The 20,202-nt window shown below is 54.0% G+C and overlaps 2 protein-coding genes across 13 annotated transcripts in view; one reads left to right on the top strand and one right to left on the bottom strand.

The window, feature by feature from the left end:
* The window catches only part of MAP4 (microtubule associated protein 4), a 147,185-nt gene extending 140,459 nt beyond the window's left edge, over positions 1-6,726 (top strand). For all 9 annotated transcript variants that reach the window (XM_067292091.1, XM_067292092.1, XM_067292097.1 and 6 more), the window contains 4 exons: positions 2,146-2,227; positions 4,259-4,371; positions 6,199-6,382; positions 6,608-6,726. In XM_067292091.1, the coding sequence (XP_067148192.1) occupies positions 2,146-2,227; positions 4,259-4,371; positions 6,199-6,382; positions 6,608-6,612 (384 nt within the window). In that variant the 3' untranslated portion in view covers positions 6,613-6,726. The remainder of the gene's footprint in view (positions 1-2,145; positions 2,228-4,258; positions 4,372-6,198; positions 6,383-6,607) is intronic.
* A 5,694-nt stretch (positions 6,727-12,420) lies between these two features.
* The window catches only part of DHX30 (DExH-box helicase 30), a 34,870-nt gene continuing 27,088 nt past the window's right edge, over positions 12,421-20,202 (bottom strand). For all 4 annotated transcript variants that reach the window (XM_067292086.1, XM_013959871.2, XM_067292087.1 and 1 more), the window contains 10 exons: positions 19,208-19,312; positions 17,918-18,093; positions 16,558-16,764; positions 16,094-16,175; positions 15,381-15,574; positions 15,139-15,298; positions 14,714-14,871; positions 14,148-14,251; positions 13,832-13,971; positions 12,421-13,052 (listed from right to left, as the gene is read on the bottom strand). In XM_067292086.1, coding sequence (XP_067148187.1) covers positions 12,817-13,052; positions 13,832-13,971; positions 14,148-14,251; positions 14,714-14,871; positions 15,139-15,298; positions 15,381-15,574; positions 16,094-16,175; positions 16,558-16,764; positions 17,918-18,093; positions 19,208-19,312 — 1,562 coding nt within the window. In that variant the 3' untranslated portion in view covers positions 12,421-12,816. The remainder of the gene's footprint in view (positions 13,053-13,831; positions 13,972-14,147; positions 14,252-14,713; positions 14,872-15,138; positions 15,299-15,380; positions 15,575-16,093; positions 16,176-16,557; positions 16,765-17,917; positions 18,094-19,207; positions 19,313-20,202) is intronic.

Below are 20,202 nucleotides of genomic sequence, written 5' to 3'. Positions count from 1 at the left end.
GTGAATGGTCAGAGGTAGAAAACCTAAAAAGAAGTGAGGATCACACTTCCTATCTGAGCCTCTCTATCTGGCTTTTTTAAGTCTAATTTTTCTGGCATTTGAGTCTTAGTATTCGGCCCTGTAAACGCAAGGTCAAACATTTAAATCAGTCTGGCATTGCAAGCGTAACAAAACTGACGTTGGAAATCTTACAAGCAATACACTTCCGTTCAGGTCTACTAACTGTTTAGATGCCCAGGTGAAATCATGCGGAGTCATAACTGAGTCCGTCCACCCTAGCTGATAATGAACGTTATTACATTTCGAATGCACTTCTGTGAAGCTAAACTTAGTTTTAGTCCAGTTCCAAGCAAACAAATACTCATGTTAGAAAAGTTCTAGCAACTTAACTGGCAACCTCTAAGGAAATCAAATCCAGTAGCCGTGATCTCACCTTCTCAGTGTGTCCGCCTTCTCTGAGTCAGGGTACAAAATACATTAGCATGGAACAACGTAGCAGGATGTTGAACTATATTTGCCTGCTCTTGTGATTCTGAACAAGCAAGACGTGAGAGCTTTGACTCGTCGCTCTTCCCAAGTACAGGATGGTTTTATGCTTCCTGAGGAAAAATGTATTACAAATTATCATGATAGTTCTCAGTAAGCTTTTAGAGTAGTTTGCAAGGGAAGGAACTCTTGCCACATTCAGAAAGAAAGAATTTCACTTTCTCTGAAAGAGAATCTGTAGCAGAACTTTGTGGCACACAGGTACTAGCTGATGGGTGCTAACGTGGATGGGAGAGGTGATCCTCTTAATATTACTAGGGAAAAACATGCTTTTTTTTCCTGCAGAAATGTTGGTGCTAAGCATTTTCACCTGGCATTTCACAGCTTAGCCAAGCAAGAATTGACTCTTATGTTTCTGAAACTCATCATAACATGACTGGATGAGGCCCCGAGCTCCCTGATCTGATGTCAAACTTAGCCTTGCTTTCAGTGGGAGGGGTGACCAGATGTTCTCCAGAAGTTCCTTCCAACCTGAATTATCCTATGGTTGTATGAAATGACAGACTCTCCAAGCAGTTACACGAGAGGTTAATTCAGGAGTAGAGGAATCTTTCATCTACCTGGAGCTGCAGGAGGAGTTTAAAAATATCAGAAGTGGGCCTCTATACAATGCACTTAGGCTGAGTGTCAGGGATATAATCTCTTTTTTGAGGAAAAGGCATAAAATCTATGACATTTTGGCTTTGGCTTTGTCCTACCCCAAAGAAGACACCTTTCTCCGAATTCAAGCTGTTGTCCACGCAAACACCATGCTAGAACATTTGGCTTGGAAGAAAATCTCTTACTGAGTCACGAATATCATGATTTCATGATTGCGTCACTGTATTTTTCATAGAAAGTTTTCTGTGCCAGTATCAAGTCACTGGTAGAATGAAATTAAAGAAAATAATACTAGGACATACTGTCCCCACTCGCAGTGTTTTGGCTCTGAGAAACCGTAAGGATAGCTTGTGAAGGCAGTTTGTTCCATCTGGGCATGATGAGCCTACCTGATCTCCTGTCCTTGGGTAGGAAGGACCATTGTGAGGAGGCTGCAAATGTATCTTAACAATTACACTTGGGTCGGTCTGCATCTTGCTTGAGGATGGTAGAGACAAAAGACTGGAGCTGATGGTATATCTATGGCCCTATGGCACAAGAGCATCTCTCTGAGTAGAAGCATGAGATGACATCTCTCCTGGTAACCGTCTGAAGCTACCCTGGCCGTGGCCTATATCTTCAGAGGCAGAGCTAACAGTCTGGGGAACGTGGCAATGGAATTGGCTTTTTGGTCCCTCTTCCAATGCTTTTGTATTCCATGGATGTGCCAGGAACTCAAGACTCTTGTTTCTGGTCACTATCCATCTCTGCTGGCTTTATCTGGTCTCAATTTCTGTCTGCTCACATTAACCACTTTTGGCTGGTGCAGGCCTTTAAATATTACTAAAGCCTACTATAACATTTGGCATACAGTGACCAGGAAATTAATAGGAAAAAAATTATTCAGTGGAAAAGGGGCACAAATTCACAAAGTATGACCTGATATTTGAGATGGCCGTTGGCATCCGGATTCACAGGAAGTGTTTCTTTGCATTGAGTTGTTTCCTTTTGTCTCTTTAGGTGCAGATCCAGAACAAGAAAGTTGACCTTTCCAAAGTGTCTTCAAAGTGTGGCTCTAAAGCAAATATCAAGCATAAACCAGGTAGAAGTTTTACCATCTTCTAATGATTTGTCTGTGAATACTGCAAGTCACTTAAACATTGTCCTGGATTGTAGCTGGAATAGTTTAAAGGGTTTCTTGCTTTCAGAGGGTGCTTCTAAGAGAACTGTCTAGATTCTTAGCAATGCCTAGTGGTTTCATGAGGGGAAGAGGGGATTAGAAAGTGTGGGGTTTCATCCCAGCTGTGAAGATAACCTGCTGCTTTGACTCAGTTCTTCCTCCCCATTTAAAAAAAGTCGATATTTAGCATGACTATGTTACAGGAGCCTGGAAGCTTCATTCATGCTTAAAGGCTTAGCAGTTCTGTGAATGACGGCACCGGCACTATGGAAGGTTAAAGAAACTTCCTTCCATTTCTTCAGGGCAAATACAAGGGACTATTTAGCCTACAATTCCGTATCAATTCTTGCCTCGTATAAAACGCTTTTGGCTCTTTAATGACATATTGTGGAGTGAGTGTGCAGGAATTCATTGTTCCCCACAGAGAACATAGCAATTATTCTGCACGAATTCCTGCGAATCTCAGGTTTTCTAACCAACCAGTGACCATCCCTTGGCTCAGCTGGAGCATAAGCAAGTCTGGAGTTCAGGGTATTGTGGCTGTTGGTAGCTTGGCTAAATGATGCTTTTGTAGGCTCCTAAAGTATGGTCAGTTTACTGGTTTTTATTGATTGGTCTGTATCTGAGGGCGCTTGCTCTGCACAGGAAAAGTCCTGGCAATCGAACACCCATGCATGAAGGACAAAGTTCACTGGCCAAAGATGAAAACAAATGCTACAAGCTTGTCTTTGTCTGCTTCTAGAAGGTTTCTGTACGCTGTCTGCCGGCCTGTTAGGTTGAAAGCAGTTCAACCTTACGCATAGAGCACCATGGTTCAGTGCCTCGAAAAAAGCACTCCCACTTTGAGAACAAGGTGCCACAACCGTGGCCTTCCGTTTATTCAGTACTCTCTAATAACAAGCTGTGCGTGACAATAACTGCTCTTGTCCAGGCTGATTAAAGCAGAATAATCCATCCAGAATTAGCTGGTGTCAGATGTTTAACTGATTTTGTGTGACCGAAACAATGGGCTTCCATCGTTGGGCATGTAAAGCTTCGCAAAGCTTCTCTACTGCGTGAGGACTTCTTGCGTTTAATATTGTCACTGAGAAGCAAAGTCGTGTTCAGTAATATTTAAATAGTTTTATGAGAAAAGTACTAGAGTATGGACTGCACGTACCCTCTTATTTATTAACAGGAACTGCAGTGCTCCAAATCCAGGAAAATCTTGCTAGAATTCTCCAGTAGTTCTTCTGATCTTCTTCAGGTTCTCCTGAAGATTTTCTACTGAAATCAGTAGTGTCCATCCAGGTTTCTCCCTGCCAGCACTGCTGCCTCCTGAGTAGTTCAAGTGGGTCTGCATCTTGTCCTGGTCAGGGAGACAGCTGTCAATGCAGGCAGTCAACCAACTGCCATGATGGAGTAGGGGTGGGGATGGGTAACGAGCAAAGGAACACAGTTAATGAAAAAGAATGGGATCTACCAACACCAGCAACTACACAAGTGGCTTGAGCTGCTAGAGAACTTGGCAAAGGGTGCAGATACGAGTGGACAGTTGGTATCAGAAATGCACTGATGTGAGATTGGGTTGAACTAGCATTTCACACCTCTGCTGTGGGAGACAAATTTGGAAGCAGATCTAGTAAGACAGTTGGCTTGTGTCTATCTTCCAGCTCGTCTGTCCTGACATGTGCCATTTCCTACCTGAGGGCACCTCCAGGGCTTTGCGGTGCACCCCTGCTTGCTTGCAGTGTGTCTTAGCCTGCACAGGTGCAGATCACCAACTTTGGCCAGTTTTTAAGCTGAACCTCACCTGGAGAGAGGCTGAGACACAATGTGTTGGCTGCATCCCTCCTCCAAAATAAATGGGAATCCTGGTGGTGCCTTTGTGGTGTTGTGGGGAAGGGGAACGGATGTCAGGTGTGACTGTTCCAGATTTGGCAATAAGTTTGCTCCTACACAATCTTGTTCTAGGGGGAGGAGACGTCAAAATTGAGAACCAGAAGCTGAACTTCAAGGAGAAGGCCCAAGCGAAAGTGGGTTCGCTGGACAATGTGGGACACTTGCCGGCAGGAGGAACAGTGAAGGTGCGTGCAGCAAGTTCGGGCACATCAGGGCGGGGTTTGGGTTTGCTTCTTCTCCTTGTCCTGTTGTTGATGTATTCCAGTCCCCCCTCAGCCTTTTACAGCCACGTAAGCATTTCTGTGGGCTCTGTCGTGAACCTCAGGGATAAGTATGAGCTGAAGAGAGCCATGCACCACCTTGGTGGCCTGCCTGAACGGGCTCCCTGCTGTATGTTGCTTGGAGGGCTCATACTGCCCATTTGCGTCCTTCCTCTAAGAATCTGAGGCTAGGGATCGCTCCGTAAGCTGCGAGCCCGGTAGAGGAACTGTGCGTGGCCTGTTGGTGCCTCTTCTCCCCTTTTCTACCCTGGAAAAGCTGCTGAGATGAAGGTGCCCCGTGCTGGGAGGCAGCACCTTGTGGCCGGCAGGAGCGCGTCTCAGCCGGTAACAATTCCTCGTGAGCAACCTCTGCTGCAGCCCAGCCAAGGGCCCCTTTGCGCGCGGGGGAGAGAGGATGGTCGCCCCGCAGTCAGCGTGATTCAGCGCCTCTCCCCGTTGAGAGCACAACTCAGGCTGCCCCCAGCCTCCGTTGCGTGAGCCGCAGGTCTCGCTGCGGCACTGAGACATCTGTTCTTCAAGGCGGGGGAGATATTACCCCCGCTCGAACAACCTAATGATGAAGGCGGGGGCGACCCATCACGCCACGCGCTGATCAGAGCAGTGGCGGAGACGGTGGTTAGACAGTCAGCGCTGGGGCTTTAATTTGTGATACCGCTGCTGCTGGCCTGGCTGGTAGCCCTGGGAGCTGGCAAAACCGTCCCGTCCCAGCACCAGAACTGCGAAAACGTGGCTTAGTCTTTGCCCCCAGGGGGGTAGAGTGAGGAGAAGAAACCCCTTCCAAACCCTTTGAGTTCCCATGGTTGTCCCAGCACTGTTTTGTAGGAGCGCTTCGGTGCTGCGGAAGGGCCTGGAGGTCAGCCGGGGTGAGCCTGGGCTTAGGTATGAGCTGGAGAGGAATCGTCCCCGTCCTAAAGAGCAGACCATGCGGCAGAATTCCCAAGAATATTTAGGGTGCGTTTAATCATCCCGATTAAAACAAGGCGAGAGGCGACTGCCGCATATTTGCTGGCGACGCGCCAGGACTCTCCTATCTTGAGCGGTTTATGTAAAATTCAGCCCTGCAGATCTGAGCTCAGCAGGTGAAAGGCTGAAAGTGGCTCTGGAAGTAGCTGATGAGTTGGGAGGGACGGGCAAGGGGCCGTGCCTGTGCCAGGCTGTCGTTCCTGGGGTGTCTGGTCCACGGCAATACGCTGGTGCCGTTTGCTGATAACTGGGGTTTTCATTACGGTCGCTCGCTTGGAATGAGGCTGATGCTACCCCATCTCCATGGTCCGGAGTCTCTGGCCATGGCATTCTCATCCAGTACTTTTTGTTGGCTCTGAAATCTCAGCTGGTAACGTAGAGGGCAGGCCACGTCCCGGTGGCATCCCGCGGCTCTCGGCCAGCGCCGCCGACAGCGCGCGGCGCCGGCTGGTGCTTCAGCGCCCGCACGGGGGCTTGCGGACGGGTCCTACGCGCGAGGGCTGCTCTCGCTCAGCTGCCCTCTGCGGCTCGCTGGAGAGGTGGGGGCATCTCCCAAGTCCGTGTAGCTCCTGCAGAAGCACCTAGAGATCAGCGTTACCGGTTCATGGGCCAGGAGGGAGGCCGGCGGGTCGCGCCGCTTGCTGAGGCCGCAGCAAGCAGGTATGGAGACGCCGTCCACCGCGCGGTAGCGTCCTCGTCGCTGGCCGCCGCTCCTCCGCGGTCCTTGACCGTCCCCGTGGTCTTCCCCACCCCGTTGTGTCCTTGCAGGCGGAGGGTGGCGAGGAGCTGGGGCAGCAGCAGCAGCCACAGGCCCCGCAGGGCGGCGAGGCGCCGGCGCCCCGGGCAGGCGACGTCCCACGGGAGAACGGCGTGGGGCCGGCGGCGGCCGCCCCGGCGAGCGGGGGCGACCAGAGGGAAACGCTGAGCTTCGAGACTCGGATCCAGGAGACGAGTAAGTGCCGGGGGTCGCAGCCGCCCCGGGGGCACTGAGCGCGCTGCGCCGGCCTCTCGGGGTCGCGCTCTCCGCAGCGGCGGCTGGAGGGTTTCATCGCCTTTCTTTTAATTCGGAAAATCGCCTTTTATTTTCCAGGCATCTAATGATGACATTATGGTATCGTCTTCCGTTCCCCTCCTCCCCTGCCCTCTCCCCCGTCCCTCTGCCCTTGTGTCGCTGCAGATTGAACCTCCCGAGCTGTCGTTCCGCGCGAGGGCCGAGGCTCGGACGGACCGCGGAGCGGAGAGCAGCGTTGTCGTCGTCTCCGATCCCCCCCCCCCCACAACCTCCCCAGCAGCAAACCCCCGGCGTAGCACCTCCGCCAGCGAGAGCCCGGGCTCGGCCGCCCCCTCGCCGCCGCCGCCGCCGCCAGCTCCCCTCGCCGCGCTCCCCTCCGCAAGGCTCGCGCCGCCGCCGGCCCAGCCCCGCGCTCCCCCGCCTGGCGCAGCTTGGCTCTCTTAACCTCCGGCTCCGCGTGCGAAGGGGCCGGAGTCCCCCCCTTCCTCCCCCTGCCCCGGCCCCCTCCGCGTTTCGGGGGCCGGAGCCGGGCCGCAGTTAACAGGGATAAGCTGTGAGCTTTCTTCCTTTCTTTTTTTTTTTTTTTTTTTTTCCCCCTTTTCTCTTTTTCTTTATCTTCTCCTCCTTGCCGCTTCGGTTTCCGCTGATGCTCCTTGGCGATGATATATCCTATACGCCCCCGTTAGGCTGTTTTAACTGTTGACTTTAACCTTTTATTCTTTGTGGCAACGCGTCGATGGTTTATCGTGCTCCGGCCCCGCGCTGAGTTTCCTTTTTCCTCTTTCCTCCTTTCCCTCGTGGTAGCAGCGCAGACGCATTAACCCCTGCCGCAGTGCTGGCTTCTTACTGACATATCCAGCGAGCGTAACGTTGTGTCGGTGTTGTTCCGTTTCGTTATTTTTTGTGTTTTTTTTTTTAAATATTTTAAAACGATGGAGCAAATTCACGGGATTAAGCCATGTCTGAAACGAAAGGCGCAGGAACGTGTTGAAGGAAACCTTGCCGTAGCAGAGCAGGTGAAGCCGGTGGCGCCGGCTCCGGGAGGCGCGCGGAGAGGCAGGAGGCGGCTCGGAGCGCGGGAGCGGCGGGTTGGTGCGCGGCGCTTTTGCCGAAGGCCGAGGTGAGGGTGTCGTAGCCGTGTCGTCCGGCGAAGCGCGGCGGTGCCAGGCGGAGAGGCGGCCTCGCGCCGGGCGGGCTGGGGAAGGAGGTTTACCTACCGTCTGGGGTTCGGGCTCCTCGTTTCGTGTTGCGAATGACACTAAAGGAATGAAATGTAAATTAAAAAAAAAGAAAAAAGAAAAGAAAAAAAAAAGCAAAAAAAAAAAGCGTTCTTGGGTCGTCAAACTAATTTAAAGCGAAAAGCCGAATAACAAAACACTGGGATCAAACGGACGTGTGCTAAGGGGGGGGCAGCTCGAAGGAGGGGGCAGAGGGAAGCCTGCAGCTTCTCATGCTTGTGGGAATATTTCTTTGGGAAGCCGACAGTGACACGATAACCCGGAATCTGTATTTACACACAAAAGGATTCTTATTGCACTTGTATTTTTTATATTAAAGTTTGCATGATTTCTAATAAAATGGCATTAAAATGTACTAGTTTGCATCAAAGTCGTCTGCTAGTTTCGTAAGTGCTTTTTCCTCCGCATACAAATTAAATTTAAGGAAGCAATGCAGATTTGCACCTGGCAGGGGCGGTTATATATACGCCAGCGACCTCCCGCTGCTTCCCTTCCTCCTCCTCCTCCTCCACCCTCCGTGCTCCCAACCCGCTAATCCCCAGCCTGGGACCGTGCAGCTCCCGGCGCACAGCGCTGCTTTGCTCCATGCCGCCTGGCCTGGCGCGGTGGCGGCGGCGTCCCCGCGGCCCCCCCTGCTCCCCGCGGCGCCTCGGCTCCGGGCAGGGCAGGGAAGGGAAGGGGGGAGCCGCGGCCCTGGCGAGCGGGGGGGACCCGGCCCGGCTCCCGCATGCGCCCCCGTATATATCACTGCCCCTTCTCCTGCGCTGCCTGCTTCGGCTCGTTGCTAAATTCGAAACACCGGCTTGAGCGTCTCCATCTGCCGATGGGGTTATTTCTCCCCCCCCCCCCACTTGAATTGGGGGGGAAGTTTGGATGAGAGGGAATTGGAGAGCGGGTGAATCCCCGGCACAGGAGGAGGCAGGTGCTTTGCTTCCCGAAGCCCTAAAGCGAAGGGGGCGAAGGCTTGTGCTGCTGTTGCTCTTGGTTAACCAAAGAGAAGGTGGAAGCGGAGCTGTCGCCTTCTCCTTGCGTTTCCGCCCTGGGCACCCAGGAGCAGAAACGCTGGGAGAAGGGAGGTTCCCTGTGGACCCCGCCAGGTCCCGGACTGTAGGACAGCGAGTGGCGACGTTGCACTTGTTATCTATATCTTCTGCGATTGCAAAAAAAAAAAAAAAAAAATAGAGCAAGCAAACCCCCCCCCCCCCCCCCCCCCGGCAGTTTTGCAGAGGGCTGGTGGCTCCGCGTTGCTGCTTCTTGGCTGGTCGGGGTCTCGGCGAGGCAGCGGCGCGCGGGGCTGCAGCAGCGCTGAGCGTCCCCTGCTTCTGTGCCACTTCTCTAACACTTGCTGTGCCTGTGTTTAGCTGACTTTTTAACGCCAGATGATAGATACACTAGTTTGGTGTGTGTTGGTTTTGTTTTTTCCTTCCCTCCCCTAGGACAGCCTCAGTTTTAATAAGGATTTTTTTTTTTTTTTTAATGTTGTTTTAAGGAAGCAGCTGTGTGTATATATATTTTTTGCTAGCTTGGGCAGAGAGCGATGCGTGGCGAAACCGATTTGAGTTTCCTGGCGGGAGCGATGGGCGAGGCGGCGCTAGCGGAGCCCTTCGAGGAAGGCTGCAGCGCCGGTGCCGGCGGGGACAGGGCAGCCGGAGCTGCCAGCCGGGGCGGACGTCGCGGGGCCTGGCGGGAGCCCCGGCTCGGCCATCTGTCTGTCCCGGGGTGCCAAGCCGCGGGGTGTTGTCGCTCAAGCACTAGGGCTAGCAGTAGTCAAGGGGGCTGAATCTGCTGCGACCCCAGTGTCTGCGGTGGGAGCAGGCGGGTTTTTGGGGGGGGGGGGGGGGGGGGGGGGATGGCAGCACTGTGCTCTTGCATTATCAATCAGTGGCATATGCAGCGACTTTGGGTGTTTTTTTTAATATTGTAAAACAAAAAAATACATCATTGGAGCAGTGCAGCACGTGCGAGGCTGCGCAAGTGGGGGGGGGGGGGGGAAGGGGGCTGAGGGGCCTCAGGGTCCCTCCCGCCAACTGAATGTAGTTTTCGGCGCTGCCCCGGTGTGTGAGCGGGGTCCTCGTGGCGTCTTTTTTTTTTTTTTTTGGGGGGGGGGCAGAATTTCTGGTTTTCCCGCGCGTTGGCCGTGCGGGGGCCGCGGGAGGATGCTCTCGGCTTGGGACGGCACCTGCCCTCTCTGCCTCAGTTTCCCCATGGGCAAAGGAGGGGGGGGGAAATGCTACTACTTAACCTCACAGGGCTGCTGTGGGGTGCGAGCAGCGTGTAAAGTGTTCTCTAAATGTGAAGTATTATTATTATTACTATTATTATTATTTTGTGTCATAGGATTGTTGTGCAGCGGCACCGGGCTCCTCTGCCAGCACTGCCCGAGTGGAGGGTGCGGAGGCTCCGTGTCCGCTAAAGCAGCGGGGGCCGGGGAGGGGCTGGGGCGCATGCGGGGCCGGGGAAAACCTCCCGCCGCGGCGCGAGTGCGGTCGGGTTTGCTTCTGCCTTTCTGTCCCCCCCCCCCCACCAGCACCAGCTCTTTGGGGGGCCATAGGACCGTCACCTTTAGCCAAATTCCCTGATTTGATGTTGTGGTTCTGACTATTGTAAAGGGGTGAAATAATAAAGCTTCTAGATGTTCCTCCTCAGCCTGAGTGTGAGTTTGTGGGGGATGTGGGAAATTGGGGCCAGGTTTTTGGGGGGGGGGGGCTTTTCCTGGCAAATTTAGGGGGTGTCTGACATCCCACCCCAGGCTGATGCCAGGTGACGGGATGAAGAAGGGCTGAAGGGTGGCAGTGCTGGGCCCGCAGCAGGCAGGTGATGGCACCATGTGCCTGAGGCAGCTGCTGGCCAGGTGCCCCTGCTCCCTGCCTTCTCCTGCCAGCAGAGCCCAGCTGGGGTTTTACTGCCCCAAAACAGCAGCACCTGAGTCTGCTGCCACCTCTAAGGCACAAGCAGTGTCTTGCACCACTTGAAAGACCCCGCATGAGCATGGCAGCTGCTCCTGTCCCCGCTGCCAGTGATACGGCTCAAGCAGGGTTAGAAACGGCATCGTGGAGCTCTTCTCCACCCTCCTGCAGGGCATCGGGGCCACGAACCAGCCCCGGGGCCGGGCCAGGCGCACCGGCCCCCCCCGGCTCAGCCCCGCTGCTCCCGCATCCCCAGCCCAGCCCTCTCCTTGCTCGCAGCAAGGCCGCGGTGGGGATGCGAACGCCTTGCCCAGCCCCAGCAAAAGCAATAAAACAACAAGCTTCAGGCTTTGCTCAAATTAAAAAAAATGTATCTATTAAAAATGAAAAATAAAAGAAGAAGAGGACAGAGGCGTTTACTACTCTATCCCTTTTTATTGTCTTTAATCTATGTTGTAAAAAGATCCAGTATCACATAACAGCCACTGAAGTATCCCAATATCACACTAGTTCTGAACCATTTAGACAATAGCTTAGTCTTTTTTTTTTCTTTTTTTTTTCTTTTTTTTTTTAACCTGCTGGAAGGGGGAAGAAAAAAAAAAAATCCATACTGCCCATTATACAGGCCAAAAGAAACAAACACTGGTCAAATAATAGTGACAACCTCAAGCAAGTGAAATGAAGATGAAAAGGTTCGAGTGAACACAGGCTGCAGGACTCCGGCCGCCCCGAGCGGCACCGCGGGGCCCCCGCTGGCCCCCGGCCCTTGTGCTTTCGGCTCGCAGCCGCCGCGCTCCGCACCCCCCCGCTGCAGTCCAGCGCCTCCACCGCAGAGGCCCCCGCTCGCGTTAAAGCCCACGGCGCGTAAATTAAATCGGAGCAGCGCTCGGCGGGGAGAGCGAACCAAAAGGCGGCCCCGGAGGAAGGCAGCGGCGCGGGGCAGGAACCCGCTTGCCCGCGGCGCCCGGCCCAGCGCCCCAGCTCAGGCCCCCGCCGTCGCCCCGCAGCAAGCCGCCCGGCCCTCGCAGTCACCCTCGCCTCGAATTCATATACAAAGAGCATAAGAAACGGTGAATAAAAACAAATGATCCCCAGTCCTGTGACTGCCTCTTGCGCAGCGGCCCCTCGCCGCGCGCCCGGCTCCCTCCAGCGCCGGTCGCAGCCCTGCGGCGCTTCCCCCGCCTGCAACCGCGGGCGAAGGGCTTGTTCCCCTACGGCCCCGTCCGGCCCGAGCTCCCGCCCGTGTTACAGACATTCCCGAAGCCTCACAACAGCCCTGTGAGGTAGGTCGCTGTCTTAATTCGAGGCCGAGCTGGGATTAAACGCCAGCTCTCTCCTTTAATGCCGTGCCTGTCGCAATCCTCCTTCCACGGAAATTATGGTCCCTGTTCACAGAAAACAAAGAATTTTGTGCCTATGCTCCTGGCCTCCTGCAGGAGAAAGCGCTCACAGGCAGACTGGCATCTACAATCGCGTCCTGTGTTGCACAAGTTACAGGGATCCGGCCTCCTCGACGTAGGGAGAACGAGAAATAATAATAATAAAAAAAAATAATAACAGCGCAAGAGGACAAAAGTACAGGCAGATTAGGAAGGACAAGTCACATCTCACACTGGTAACGCCACGCCTGCGCTGGCGCCGCAGGGGCGGCAGGGCCCGGCCGTGAGGCTCAGAGATCCCGCGTGGAATGTCGCATCCGGCGCCTTCGGGGCTCGCTCCCCTCCGACCTTCTCGCGGCGCCTGGCGCAGGGAGAGGCGAGACGACAGAAATCAGCACCCTGTGCCGGAGCGGCTGGATCCGCGCTCGGCCCGGCCCCCGGAGCAGGCACAGCCGCAAGCCGAGACTTCCATCCTCCTCTGGAGCGGAGAGGAGCTCTCCTGCGGGAGCTGCTGCGGCCCAGCCCCGTGGGGAGGGGGCAGAGGACGGCGAGCAGCAGCCGTGTCCTTGCTTTCCAGTTCAGGGACTGACGCTGTTCGAGCGGAGGAAGCGGGCGTCCACGAAGCTCGCGGCAGGGCAAAGCGGCACTTCCAGTCCGTTCCAGGCGGTGCGACGCTGGTTCTTCCTACGCGGTGACCATGCACGGAGCCAACAGCAGGAGATTCAGACAACATTAATCTTCTAGGATGGAGAGAGATGACTTCACAAGGGATAAATAGAACTTTATTTAAATAAACATTTGTGAACATCTTTATACAAATTACAAGTCCCCACACAATCCTCCAGCTCTGCCTAAGCGCCAAAGCTGCCGGGAGGGCCTTTGAGCAGATCCACCAGGATGTCGAGCAGCTGGCTGTGCTGGTGGTGCAGGTCCCCAGGGATGGCTGCCATCTCGTAGCACAGACACGTCTCCACCATCTTGGAGAGCGACACGCGGAAATCACGCAGGAGGCGGATGGTGTAGGAGTCTCCCTCCAGCACCAGGAGATCACTGTCTGTCAGGGAGACCGTTGCTCGCCAGCCATCATCTTAGTGGGAAGAAGAGAGCAGATGAGAAGCAGGAAGAGCGCTGACCTGTTCCAGCCTGTGTTGTCCACTCAGCCCTCTCCAGCACCACTACAAGGAGCAGCGCAGGTCCACCTCACACTCATTTTAGCTCAGAGTCTGGGCACTGGGGCAGGCCAGAGAAGTTCCCACCCAGGCCAGCTACGCAGCAGGCAGTGCTCTGACCCATGGCATTGGGATCCTCCCACTGTTTCCTGCAGGAGATGACTCCGATTGCACAGCCCGGCTGAGCTCTAGGGCTAGAGGCTGATCGCAGCTGCGCCAAAACCCAAGGCCTAAAGCAACATGTCCCTGGGGAGAAGGACTCACTCCTCCACACACACACCAGCTTCCTCCCCAGCCACAGCTGAGGACTAGCCCAGTTCCTCATTCCCCACGTATGAGTCTCCAGGCACGAGTCTGCTTGCTCAGCCTGCCTGCGGCTTGGTTGCCTCGTCTCATTTGGAGATCTAAGGCCAAGAGCAGCTCACAAATCATTCCTTCTGCGGCCCCATCGCAGCAACACCCAGATCAAAGCAAGAGGCTCGGAAAGGAGACCCAGGAGCAAGAGGCAGAACTGCCTGAACTGATCAGAGGCAGCCAACGTGCAGCCCCTCGGCCTGACGCGCTTCCGGAGGAACAGGGCACCCAGGGCATCAGCAGCTCCTCAGTGATGGGAGGGCGCTGGAGGGGAGAAGCCTGCAGCGGCGCAAAGGGAGACGCAGGCAGACACATTAGCCCCGCAGATGCCGTAAACACTCACCTCGGACATGGATATCCGTGTCAGTCATGAGCAGTACGGCCAGCGGGTGGACCTGGGAGGAGTCCCGTACAAACACCCCACCATTGGACTTCACCGCCATGAAGTACGTTAGCCAGCGGCTGTACAGCTTGGATGCTTCCCTGCACAGGGGAACAGGTTCATCAACCACGGGCAGAGACGCGTCATACTTGGGTACCGTCACAACCGTTGAAGGCAGCGCCAGGGTCCCCAGCACAGCCTGCGGGTGCTGTGGAGATGAGCGAACGGCGCTGGTTCACCACCCTCCCACGTTCACAGCCACACACACATCACTCACCGGTTGATTGTTGACTTGTGGAGCAGAACGGTGCCAGCCTTTGTCCGATACGCATAGCTGTTGGGTTTGAACTTCCCCTGACGGGTCACTTTGCCTTGTCTCACCTGAAACAAGAAGGACATCTCAGCAAATACCCACATATCCGGTAGGCGCTGCCCACAAGCAGTCAGACAAGGTTTCCCTGCAGTTTTGCCTCCCGACCATGTATGTGCGGGGGGAAAAAATGTCCCTCCACTTCCAGCAGCACCACTGCGTTAGTGGCACACACATGCAGGGAGTGACCAGACCTGGCAGTCAAATACCGGACAAGGGGCAGCAAACGGGAGGAGAGATGCCACCTCAGCAGCCCCCAGACCAAGTGACGTGAACCCAAGCACGGATGCGAGCAGGCAGGGACAGCACAGGAGCAGCAGGCAGAAGCGCAAGCAGGCAGTCTGCCTACGACACACTCTCCCCAGAGGAGCATGAGACTCCCGTCACAGGCACCTTTTCACTATACACTTCCTTGTAATACCTGCAGTGACCAGCAAGCCCAGGACAGAGACCGCAGAGCAGGGAGCCAGTACCTGGATGAGGTTGGGGTAGAGCCCAGCCATGAGGACTCCTTTGACCAGTTCCTCCTCTTCACTGTACTGGTTACACACAGAGGAGGGCATGGTACAGTCAGACGGGGATGACACCAGGAAGGCTTCGTAGAGGTTCTCGGAGAACTGCTTGACAAGGCCTGTGGGGAAGAGACAGTCCCAGGGAGTGAGACTTGTGCTTTCCTTTATTCTACTTAAAAAACAAAGTGACCTTGGCAGGGCAGCACCAGCTCTGGCCTCAGAGGCCCTAGGACAAGTGATCTTTCCTGCCTGGGGCTGCCCTGGCAGCCACCTCTGCGCTCTTGAGCACCGAAGCACCACGTCTATCCCATTACTGTACTGCGCTTTTCGCAGGTGCTTCAGCCTTTTCGGGGGACAGAAGGGAGAAGCAGGCCTACGAGACTCACCGTTGATGAAGCGAAGGCTGGGGCCATAGAGATAGTAGTCCTGCAGGTAGTTATCTCTGGCACGACTGTCCCTGCGTCTCAGCACTTCCTCCCAGCCTGCCACAGCTCTGACAAATGCCAGGTGATCACTCCCGCTCTCCCGGCTCAGGACAGCCTTGGCCTGCGAGACAGAGACACGCGTCAGACAAATTGAAGTCCCTTCCCTACCCCCTTCCTACCTTCCTTCAGGAGGGGCTCCTCACCTTGTCCACCTCCGCACGGTTTTGCAGGCTGCTGCTGAAGGGGTCCCGAGTGAGGCAGGAAACGATGACAAGCAGAGGGTGGAGGCAGCGGTAGATGGATGCCAAGACGATGGCCTTTGCCAGCCGAGGGTCTGTGGAGATCTGGGCAAGGCGTTTGCCTAGAGTGGTGAGGGCTTCTCGCTGGTCCAGCACTCCTGCAACAGAGCCGCCCGCACGGGCGCATCCATCAGCTCCGAGCAGGGCCAAAGGGGTGGCCGGTAGCTTCAGGCAGCTGCCAGGAGAACCTTCCTACTGGGCTCGGAAGGTCTGACATCAGCACCAGAAGAGGTGCACAGCACAGGTGACTGCAAAAAGCACCCAGAACCATGCAGGGCTAACTGACCTGAGGCCTCTCTGTCACCTGGCTGTCACAGCCTTTTCAACCACCAAGACCCCAGCTACGAACTCCAAGTCACAGCTTTCCTTCCCTGCCTACCTTTAAAAGGCAAAGTGGAGAGTTTTCCCCACTCCTTGAGCACAGCAGTGTGGCAAATAAAAGGCACCACAACACGGGCAGTTTGGAGAGTCCCTGTCAGCTGCCATCCCTATCTGTGGGCTGGGAAACAGCCCTGCCCAGTCTGTCCCACGGGATCCGGTGCCAACTCCCGCTTCCCACACTGAGATAGCAAACACGTTCCCCTCATGCCCACCCTCGGGACACAGCATTAGCTCACCGATCTCCTGCAGCAAGATCACTGCTTCATCCACAGCTTTAATGTCAGGGCTGTCCAGAGCCTTGGAGAGAAATTCAACTGCCTGCAACACACAGTGGAAAAAGTGAGACACGTCTCCCAAACAGGAGCGTGGGAGAGCCCTCAGGAGCCCACTACCCTGCCCCAGGGCGACAGACTACAACTGTTTCCCCCTTTATTTGCCTAGAGCTATACGAGCTCAGTCCCCTCCATTCTTGCACAGAGTTTTTTAGACATAGTCCGTGATCTTGGTGATCTGTACACTTCCTGGGCTTAACTTCCCTAGATAACATTGTGGTTTACGAAAGCAAGAACTAGAGTCATCAGCATCTCGGATTTTTCCTAATCAAATCTGCGGTCAGATCACATCTGTGGAACTGGCACCAGGCAGGCCGCATCCTGCTGCTTCAGTCCACTGCAGGCTCGTGGGCATGTACTGTGCTTACCGTTTTCTCCGGCATGTGGATCTTGGCCTGAACCACCAGGTTCTCCAGTGGGGTGCGCAGGATCTCTGGGACCTGGTAAGTTGGCATCTTGTCCAGGCGGCTGCGAGGGAAGAGGTGATAGGCAAATCCCGACTGACAGCGGCCAGCACGCCCTCGCCTCTGTACGACGTTTGACTTGGACACCCACACCGTTTCCAGGCAGGACACCTAGGAAAAGGAGCGTTAGACATGAATGCTCTCACGGCTGTCTAGCCTGCCTAAACTGGAGCTTTACATCCAGTCCAGGGACCCTGGAAACTTCTTGTGACCAGTGAACCATCCCACTAAAGGATTGGGGAAACCCTTCCCGTCCTCCTGAATCCTGCAATGCCGGTCTCCAGCAAACTGCAGTACGAAGGCCTAAGCCACTCGGTGCAGGAGCGAGACCCTGATGCCATCTGCTGGACACCTGCCTCGTCTCCAAGTCACAGCGCTCACCAGGGCCCTGACGCACTCGGCGGTGCTCCAAGCTGCCAGCCAAACGTGGTCCTGACCTCAATGCTGCCTCCTGCCTTGTGCTGCCCACAGGCACTGTTGTCTGCTGTGAGCTGCATTGTGAAATGAACTGGGTGAAGACTGGGCAAATATAAAAAGGTAATTTTTAAACTAGATCTGCTCCAAAGTGTGAATCATCACCTGGCCCTGTAAAAAGATGTTCTAGAGGGGGAAGGGAAAGGGCAGCAGTAAAGAGCCAGGATCTCCTCTTCTAAGAGCAATGGTGGCACAGCTGCCTTCGAGTTGCCATGAAAGCACACTCACAAGAGCCTCCTAGGACCCAACGACACCAGAAACACGGCCCGAGAGCAGTGCTCTCGGCTGATGAACACCCCACTTAAAGCCCTGATCTCTGACTAGAAAACTAAGACATTGGGGCCAAGATGGCTTCAAACAACAGCAGTACCTAGTAAGGCAGAGCTGTTCTGTGGGACTCAAAGTGCTTTGGCTAGAAAGAGGCTTATGAGGAGACTGTAGAAAAAGGCAGAAAGCAAATGAAAAAGCTACAAAAGTTAGACAGCACACAGAGAAGTTGGAAGGGAGCAGGATTTGCCTGAAGTTTCTTTGAAGACATCAGCCTTCTGCCTGCGCAGCAAAAGCTGATGAGGAACCTGGCAGGGAACTGGCTAAACACAGACACTTCCCAAACGATCAGTCAGGAGCTCAGTCCACCAACAGGGACAAGGTCCTAGCGCCTCAGGGGCCAAATGGGAAGTGGCTCTGAAGACACCATCCCATTAACGACTTCTCAAATGTTGCTCTGAAAGTAACCATCAGCTCCAGCATGTCCTAAATGCACTCAGCACAGGCAAGAGGGCATCAGTACCTTGGTCTTTAGATCATAACGTTCCTCCTTATGTGTGCCACTGTCCACCACATGGACAATGTCATTGATGGTGATGGAGGTCTCAGCGATGTTGGTGGCCAGGACGATCTTTCTGACGCCAGGCGGAGGCCGCTGGAAGATGTTTTGTTGGTCCATCATGGGGATGTTGGAGTGCACTAGCAGATAAGAACAAAGTCAGTCCTGCCCAGCTGAGCTCCTTCACAACAACAGTACAGGACAGAGATACTCAGCTCCCCTGCACCATCCCTCCCATCTTCAGAAATGGAGGGCAGGGGTAGAGGCACCACTTGTAATACCGATTGCTAGTGGTTTCCTGACTCCTGTCTGCCAGCCCCCAGGAAAAACTTCCACACGTCATACAGAAAGGCCTCTTTCCAGTTGCTTTGACCTCTGGCTTAATACTAGGAGCTCTGACCACTTCCTGCCCCACAGAGGCTAATGACACCACCAGAACATCCCTGGCCTCCAAGCAGAAGTCCCACTCCCTCCCATAGTCCAGTTCTGCAGCTCCTCCTTTTCAAAAGGCTTGTGGGGCAGGGGAAGGGGGCACCCCCATCGTCGTTTGGTCTCCCTTGGTCAAGAACGGTTACTAACAAGGGCCTAACTCTTTTATACCCCATGTTTTCTGTATTACAGATCAGGGATGCAGGAGAAATTCCTGGTGGTAATGGCGATGTCCCTACACATCAGCAGAGGAGCACAAGAACAAACATACAGTTTTCTGGAGAGAGCATTTATTTGCAACTGAGCTGTTCAAAGCTGTGCTCCTGGCTAGCCCTATTTGACATAGAATAGGGAAGCCTGCTAAAAATAAAAATAAATAAAACTTCACAAGCCTTAGAGAGTAATACTGGCCTTTCGTTTTTAAGTTTCCTCTCAGGATACAAAAAGTTAAATTCACTAATCAAAGCTGAGCTATGAAGTACATCTCTATCCCACAACCGTACACCTCCTTCACACAAAACAGGTCTTTTCTGTTTAGGCTCAGCACACACAGCTACAGCAGCGGAGAATTTAGCGGTTTCCTCCTTGCCTAATTCTGAATTGCTGGAGGCAGACAGAAAGCCAGGTTTTTTTGATCACGCACCGGTTTGGCTGGCCTCTGCTATGAGTTGTGTTTTACATGCACAATTATGCAACAAGCAGATACATCAGGGCATTCAAACTCGCTCTGCAACTGAGTGCAACAGCTGAAGGAGTCCATCAAGTCATTTGACCCAGCCATTCTCCTGAACCCTGTGGAGAAAAGGGCTGGCCCTGCCATCTCACCTGGTAAGACGAGGTACCGGCTGTTCTGAGATCCAAGCATCTCTAGCAGGCGCTGCTGCACCCCTTTGATTTCCTGCCATCCAGGAAGAAAACAGAGGATCCCGCCTACAACAGATGAAGAGCAAAAAGACAAGTGACCCAGAAATCCGGGCACTCTTCCCCCAGCCAGAGACACTGAAACCGCTTCTACCGCACAGAAGGAAAACTCCAGGGTACCTATTATTTCCCCAAGTCCACAGCAACCTTTAGTCTAAAAGGCTCCAAGAAAGGACTAGCAGGCTCCAAGTCTCTGCTACCCCCTGCCAACTGGTCACTAAAGAAAGCTGCATCATACTTATTGTGAACAGATGGCCAGATACAGCCATGATGGGAACTCAGACCCAAGGAAACGTTTGGATAGATTTCGTACCTGCTGTACTGTGTCCACTTCTGCAAGCTGGTTAGGGCAAGAGTTTTATGCCAGAAAGAAACCAGGCTTCCTGCGCTTTGAGAGTGAATACCTTCTATTGGCTTTGAAGCATTTAAAACTCTTAGAAGTCACATGAGAATCCATCCTTCATCACAAAAACATCATCTCCCAGGAAAAGATGTTTTGTGGGTATAGGCCTCCAACAGAGAAAAATAACCAAAGGTTCTGCCTGTTGGGCAGGAGAAGGTTGCAGGGTGCTGGTAAACAGACAACTCTTGCACTTCACCCCAAGAACAGCTGTAAATCAGAGACACTAAGGCTTTCTGAGACTTACCAGCCCAGGAACCAGCATGCAATCAGATGTTGCCAGATATCTTTCCAAACTCCAGAAAAAAACCAAGCTTGCACAGCTGTTTTAAGCACTGTTCACCTCAGCCTCTGGCTGAGGCACAAGGACTCAGAAAATGCTGTCTTAGCCAAAGACTGAGAGCTAGGTCCTGCCACACTGCTCAAGAGCACTCAGCTCAACAGGAACTCAAGGTGGCCTTGCAGAAGTCAGCTGAACTCCCTATCTTCTCTACAAAGG

This window comes from Apteryx mantelli, chromosome 2, assembly GCF_036417845.1.
Source record: "Apteryx mantelli isolate bAptMan1 chromosome 2, bAptMan1.hap1, whole genome shotgun sequence".
Taxonomy (NCBI): domain Eukaryota; kingdom Metazoa; phylum Chordata; class Aves; order Apterygiformes; family Apterygidae; genus Apteryx; species Apteryx mantelli.
Note: the sequence above shows the minus strand (reverse complement) of the source record. Positions and strands in the feature narration are given on the sequence as shown.